This window comes from Haliotis rubra, unplaced genomic scaffold (assembly GCF_003918875.1).
Source record: "Haliotis rubra isolate DU_JTF1 unplaced genomic scaffold, ASM391887v1 Scf267, whole genome shotgun sequence".
NCBI lineage: Eukaryota > Metazoa > Mollusca > Gastropoda > Lepetellida > Haliotidae > Haliotis > Haliotis rubra.
The window spans coordinates 278512-286427 of NW_025766747.1; the positions used below are offsets into that span (position 1 = coordinate 278512).

Consider the following 7916-nt stretch of genomic DNA (forward strand, 5'->3'; position numbering starts at 1 on the left):
ATATTTATTTTATTTATTTTATACAAAATAATGCAGATAATTATCTGAAAAAGAATGCCAAGGGAAAAGAATTCACTTTCACATGAACACACTGGCATTGAATACAGATACTACATCTTGCAGTGTCTGTTATATTGAAAACACTGTTACAACATTTCAGTGATAGTAGCACTAGTTTGAGAATCGTTGGCTAGACATATCACCTGGAATTAGGGGTAGTTTTCCGTGTTCCTGGTGGAGGGTATAGAACTGAAAGACTGTCGTGTATATGGGGACACATGATAATGAAGGTTTTCATCAGCACAGGACCCTTGGGAGCTCACTTGAGGCATATAGGTTCCATTCTGGGGAGAGCTGGAGAGAGGGGAGCCGGTCAGGGAGCTGTTGATGCTGCTGGCGTTGTAGTAGCCGGCTGGTGGAGAGTAGACTGTAGGAGATCCCATTGTCCAAGGACTGGAATCAGGCTTGCTCGATATGCTGTAGGGGTGTCTCTGGGTCAGTCCCTGGGGTAAAGAGCCGAGACTGAGGGGGTTGAAACCTGTGTAAGGAGATGGGCCCCCATACCATCCGAATAACTGTCCATAAGAACTAGCAGGATGGAATGGAAGATCATCTCGACGTTGCTTTTGTGCCGACTTGAAACGTTTGGAACGACGAAGGAAACTACCGTTACCGAACATGTCCCCACAAGATGGATGCAGAGCCCACAGGTTACCCTTGCCTGGTTTCCCTGGAGGTCGGGGCACCTTGACGAAACAGTCATTGAGGGAGAGGTTGTGTCTGATGGAGTTCTGCCATCTCCGTTGGTTGTCTTGGTAGTAGGGAAATCTCTTGATGATGTAGTTGTAGATGTCGTTGAGAGTCATCATGCCTGTAGTGGAACTCTCGACGGCCATGGTGATGAGAGCCACGTATGAATAGGGAGGCTTCTTGTTGGAAAATTGTCTGCTTTGCTGGGACAGAGTTGACGTTCCTGAGACAGTGCCTAGACTTGTGTCTTCTTCCCCATCGTTGTCGGAGCTCAAGGAGGAAGATGGTGATGGCAAGGTGATGTGGTCGTTGTCTGGAGAATGTTGCTGTTGAAGGGGGTCCCTCATGTCTATAGGAGAGAGTTCAGACCTGACGTCGGGTTCACGTACACCAAACTTGGACGAAGTAGGGTGATGTTGTGTTGCATATAGCGGTGCCATCGTCATAGCCGTTGATGGGTCAGCAACAGCACCTCCATACTGAAACGTTGTTGGATTAAACAGCATTTTGTATTCTCAGAGAATCCTGTATACTGTACTCGAGCAGCAGTGAGACTATACCTACATACTGGGCCGGGGTGTATATATATCCGTGTAATAATCCCCAAAGAAAACAACTAGTTGCAAACATTTCTCCAAGTACAAAAAGGGTAGTTATTGTTAATGTACACTGATTGGACTAAATCCACAATGCCCCGCGAGAGGTGTGGCTAGTTTGTCAGTATTGTATTTTCCGAAGTGCTATTGGCTACTGCATCACAGTTACCCCGCCTACTTGTCCGCAGCTCCTCAAGTAACCACGCCTCTATTTTCGCCTTGGTCACCAGTGTGTTGTTTTAACCATGTTGGCCTTGCAGTTGTTTCTCACGAACGTGTTCAGTCATTTTGTAAAATGAATGATGTTGTTTTGCTTAGGCGATGAACTGAAAAATCTGTAAATTTAGTTTACCAAGATAACGAATTTCAAACAAGTTTATTAAGAATTCCATTTCCCATAAGATTATATAAACATCAAAACAAGAAGTTTATACCTTTTGGATTCTGACCAAGTATGATAAATCTTTGTAATATTTTCTGCATAATGTTTAATCGGTCTGTTAAAAAAATGCACAGATTTATGGTTTAAACATATTTGTATTTCGCCAAAGCCGAAACCTGTATAAGAGAACAAGCCTGGTGGCTTATATAAACGCCGCTCCAGTATATTTTTCCAATGACTGGATACATAAATGAAATAATTTGGCAACAAAAGAATAATAGAGAGACAAAATAACAGATATATGATTGAGTAATGAATATGTTCGTTATGGTGTTGGTTATGCCTAGCAACGAAATGAGCTGCTGCAGAAAATCAAGTTATATAAAATTTGTCTTACACTGAATATATATTTTGAGGTGATAATCACTGGAAGCGGTTACTTTTAGAAATGAACTGGTGTAATGAGTTGATAATTTTACTATTAGTTGAGTTATTCAATGCGCCGTTACCGTATAAAGTAGTTTTAACATCGTATCCTTGAATATGAAAATACACAGATTTATCAGCCAGTTAAATAAGGTCTGAAATGTTTTGGCATTTTATTTATTTGATATTATCGTATCAATTTACGATATAGATGCTTATACAGATATGGGGTAGTGGGGTGTACACATCGACACAAGCGAGCCACGGTAAATATGAGTTATTTGTGACCTACTGTGTACATGTTGTATATGAACATATAGTACTGGTGAGATATAATGACGGTATGTAAGTTGTTTATGCTTGTTCTCATGTTGTCAGTGTTAATAATCGCGGGAAGCGCCACGTGCTGCCAGCATGCTGACGGAAAGAATCATCCCAAACCGAACATTTTCCAAATAGGAAACAGTCGAAGTTAACAGAGAAACTTGTTTACACAGAAGCTGCACATCTGATCGGGAGGTATCCGCAGTAAATGCTGCCCACCATCGTGCTTTGAGATTTTTCTTGGGGGTGGGTAAATATGCACCTAACGTTGCAGTGAATGGAGATATGGGATGGATCCCTCCAATTGTTAGACAATGGATATGTATTGTTAGACAATACTGTCGTTTTAGAAAAATGTCTTTTAGAATAAATAAGTATGTATTTATATGGTCGGAGAGTTGTGCGAGTGGATGTGTGAGAAATTGGAATTTCCGAGTAAAAGCAAGGTTAAATGAATGGAAGCTGATGTTAATGTTAAACGGGTATGCGAGAAGGTGCGAGATATTTGTATGCAGAAGTATGTGAATGATTGGTATGATTTATTACACAAGCCAAGCGGTAGAACGGGAGGTAATAAATTACGAACGTATCGAATGTTTAAGGATGTGTATGGCTGTGAAAGCCTTCTCCAAATTCAGATCAGGTACTGCTCCTCTGCATTTGGAAACCGGCAGATATACAAATGTGAATGTGAATGAGAGGGTATGTTTTCAGTGCAGTGAGAGTGTTGAGGATGAAAGACACGTTCTGTTGTATTGCCCTATGTATGATGATTTGCGTGAAAGTTTATATGAAAATGTCTGTTTTAGCTATCCCAACTTCTTAGATCTTTGTGATGATGATAAGTTAGTTTTACTTTTTAAACACCATGTATATTTCAGTGCCAAAACCTGCTTTTATATCTTGCAAAGAAGAAAACATATTTTATACGGATAGATTTTACATTGTATGTACCTATATAATTATTTATTATTTAGTATTTATAATGTTTTAATACATTAGTCTCTCATAACCCTTAAAGGGTGGCTCACTTATATGCTATATTTTTAAAATATATTTATATATGTATTTTATGTGAGGTGAGACTGAAATAAAATATCTGTCTGTCTGTCTGTCTGAAATATGTATTGAACAATGAAAAACCTCACGTAAGACCTAACTGACAAAATGCTGCTGGTCATTGATTGTTTATGAAGACAATATTGATTTCTCCTTATTTATGAGGGGAGTTCATAATCGTGCATCAAATATACATGTACTGTAGGGAACATAAATCATGAAGGTACACTTTTATTGTTTAATTTCTATGTGAGCCATTAAGCATCTTCAAGTATGTTAATAAAATTCACATTCTTTAAAAATGTTTTCCCGTATCTAAATATTGATGACTGCCTATATATAATTCAATTTGAACAATGTTGGACAAATCCATTTCACGGACAGGAGAGTGTATTTGGTATTTCCTTAATAGTCTAAACAAACCCCCATCGAAACAAAGAAAAGAGAGTTCTCAAACGTATTCACATCTCATTCTATAAACTAGCGTCTTTCAGTTTATGACGTCATCAAGTTGTAAGCGCATGTACCAATCTCCAGAGATAGAGCTATGTTTCATTGTGGTATACACCACGCATCGCCATTCATTGTTCTTTTCTGTTTTTCGCTATGTTATATATGACAGTAGTATCTACTCGGATGGTGTGGAATGACATCACGTAGGGGGATGACGTTGTATTGTAGTAGCGTACCACACGCAACATAAGGTGCAGCTCCCATCGATAATTATGACACGAGTAATCGTACAGGGGAGACTTTGGACTCGGCTAATGGGTTGTCTCAACACTTATTGACATCACAATGTATCAACATCATACCTTGAATTAATCGATTATCACAGTAACAACATCTTTGTCAGCAACTACATCTTTAGTGACACGTAGAAATAGGGAAGTGATGACACTTTCAGTAACTATGTCTTCATTGTATGTGGGAAGGTTTGTCTGCCCTTTTCCTTAAGATCTCTTATGAGCTTCTATAGCTCCTCTGTTGCATTTGTTGCCCGTGAAGGTCCGGGTTAGAATATTGGCCTTCAGTAACCCATGCTTGTCGTAAGAGGCAACGCTCGCTGGTGGTCACGCTCGCTGACTTTGTTGACATACATGTCATCGGTTCCCAACTGCGCAGATCGATGCTCATGCTGTTGATCACTGGATTGTCTGGTCCAGACTCGATTATTTACAGACCGCCGCAATATAGCTGGAATATTGCTGAGTGCGGCGTAAAACCAAACTCATTTGCTCACTGTAGCATTTGTTGGGAAGAGGCTATATCTTTCAAATTTGAATAAGCTCCCTACATGGTTCGTCTGTCCCAGGAGCGTGTTCTTGCTGTTATGTACAGGACACGCACATTAATACCAGACACCTGTGTGTCCCATATATTCATGGAGTGGCAACAGGGTGATACGTTAATGCCAGATCTTTCATGTCACCGCACAAGAAACACGATTAAATCAAAACTGGATTAGGATTAAAATTGCGGTCGACTTAGAGAATTTCTATTGTTTTATCAAATACAGATTATCACTGTTGTTCGAAGTAAGTACAATATTGATCCAATTACACTTTGCTTTTTCTGTCTAATTAAGATTCGGTTGTAACAATGTGCGTTATTCCTTTACGGCGAGGAATATCGACACTGGCCTATGTAAACATACATGTCCGTCATGGTCTAGATTCAAGGCGACAAAGATGGCGACAAGAACGGCATTCCTGTATGCGGCAAATGCCAATTTCACAGCTGGCTTAATTTGAATCGCTTAAACTTGATTTGGATTTAATTACATAAACAACCTTCCGCCATAAGGATGATGACCTTGCACGCTTATGGGCTGATACCGGGTGTCTTGTAAGAAAAGATTCATCTACATGCTGTTTGCGGTGTTTAAACACAAGTGACAGTCTTATTAACTTGTAGTCATCTCCTTTATTTCCGTTGAAAACTTTCAACTTAGAAATGACGATGCATGAGGTACGCTGGGCATGTTTTCATAGGTATATGGTCAATGACAACAAGACTGAAGGGACTCTTCTAATATTATCTGTCATTATGTCTGTCGGGGCATAATGGAAATTTGTCTCCAGTCTCTGTGAAGTATACACCAATAACGTTGGCTACACTGTGAAGTGAAAAGTGAGTGAAATCACATTAAAGTTCACAAGACATGGACTGAAGAATAACTGTGCTAGATGTTTAGCAAGTGGTGATAATACGAGCCTGTATGTGGTACACTATGTGACAATCACAACCACATTCCGAGTTCAACTTCCACCTTATTACCCACTACATGTTACATGCCGAATGTCATACACTTCAAAAGTCTCCGTTACAAGTTACACGTGTTTCTCTTCATCATGCCAGCTTCTAAATGCCACTTAAAGACACAATACGACGTATACTACTCGGTATATTGAGCGAATAGTTATTACATGTTAATGTTCGCACCGTTCTCTGTTAATCATGAAGTCTTCTAATTAGGAAACGGTTTCCAAGTCCCAGCTAAAAAACATATCCCTTCCGACAGTCATACCTGGACTAAAGTCTACTGCCATGTGATTGTGTCCCCAATGACAGAGTTTAAATTGATACCGTAGTATATTCGTAGCGCTATGAGCATAGTGTAGTGTATGGAGTTGGCGCCATATAAATGGACTCATTATTATATGCACATCCATCCATTCCACTGAATCTGTCAACAAATACAACTTAGCAAACACAGATGTAAATAATTCAACTACGCTGCCAGTTGTTCGAGGATGTGATATCTTAATTGTTTCTGCTCGAGATTGTCCAGGTACGGGCCACTAAAAGTTAATTGAGAAACTTGTTTGTACAGAAACTACATCTGTATGAAAATGCATGGCGAGGGACCTTTGAGTCATTATCTTGATTATCTTGATTATCTTACAAACAATGCCATAATCTGCCATATCCTGATTGTACTACGGTAGACGCAGCAGGGTGATTGCGTGCCAGTGTACATGCGTGCGTCAATGTGGTTGATAGGTGTGGTTGCGTGTGCTGTTGTAACTTTTGTGTGATTATAATATGTTATCATTCTGTGTTTTATTTGAATTCTCTTACTTTATTGTATTACTGTGATATTTTGTGTCTCATAGGCCATATGGTCGAGTGGTTTGTTATATTTATTGTATGTATTCATTGTATTGTATTCTATTGTAAAAGCACGTGACACTTTAATAAACATTTTCTCTCTGACCAAGCTGCTTCACACCACAACCAGGACTATTTCAGATGTATCGATCTCGTGGCTCCCAGCAAACTGTTACAAACTGTTCAACTGGATATTCTAAAAGGCCTGAATTTAACTTAGCCATTGGTTGTGATAAGGTTGAAACTACCAATGTATACAGTATTTAGTATTTAGAGGTCAGATAACATGGAAATACACCTCTAAAATACACAGATAAACCTTCAAATAGCACATTTGCATAAGCATAAAACAATGTTTAATACTTGAATGAAAAGCTTTTTTTGCCCTCCAGGGTGTTGGGATATCAGTTGTATTGATGCTCAGTAGAACCCATCTAAGTTGGCGCTAGTAAAACCCCAAGTTGAGCTGGCCATGGTGACATGGGCTGGATGTCCCGATTAACTTAACTTTGACCAAAAATTATTCATACCTCATACATACACGGCCCTCCAGTTCTCTGCTTGAAGGTTTATTATCCATACAATTGTACTTTCAGGTAGGAATGTGTAAACTTTGTAAAGCACTGTCGACGATGAACTACCTGTCCAATCAGACTGTAGTCTTCACTCGTCTGGTTAGATGTATAACGTGTTGGAACTGGTATCTCTGTTCTACGCTTTACGCTGATGTAAGATGGCCAAAGCACATTTGTAAACGCAATGACAGGCGTGTTAAACCAATAGCCATGTTATTATTACAAATGTTCAACCAAGGAAAGTAAATCTTGAGCTACCTACACTGTGAAAACTCTCTTAACCATCACATTGATCTTGCACTACTGTGTTTTAAGCACCTGTAGATCCAGATCAACGTGTGGTCTGCGTATATGCTATGTTGTTTTGCCGTTGATGTAATGTAAATTCATATGTATTATTATAATGACGTACTTGTCCATCAGACAATGGTGATATCAATAGAAACAAATGTAGTATATTCACACAAGTTTTATTAACATTTAAATAAATAAGCTAGAATACATACACAATACAAAGCATGGTTACAAGCGTCTACCCACCTGTAATTAAGACAAGACAGATATCCATATTGTGCCATGAAACCAAGCGTAGTTTGCATTGTCATAAACAGAGCTTCCACTCCCAGTTGGAACACTCTCAGCAGCACTTTGGTTTGCCCATTTGTACACTTCAGTACTACATCACAAGCG

At 39.2% G+C, this 7916-nt stretch overlaps 1 protein-coding gene across 1 annotated transcript; it reads right to left on the reverse strand.

Moving 5' to 3' along the window:
- Positions 1 to 209: 209 nt before the first annotated feature.
- LOC124280433 (forkhead box protein E1-like) lies at positions 210 to 1179 on the reverse strand. The gene has a single exon (XM_046716373.1). The coding sequence runs from the start codon at positions 1095 to 1097 to the stop codon at positions 210 to 212; it is 888 nt and encodes a 295-aa protein (XP_046572329.1). The 5' UTR covers positions 1098 to 1179.
- Between the last annotated feature and the right edge of the window lie 6737 nt (positions 1180 to 7916).

Bases quoted from the DNA above. Each gene is read 5' to 3' on its own strand.
- LOC124280433 (XM_046716373.1), bottom strand. From the start codon at position 1,097: ATGAGGGACCCCCTTCAACAGCAACATTCTCCAGACAACGACCACATC.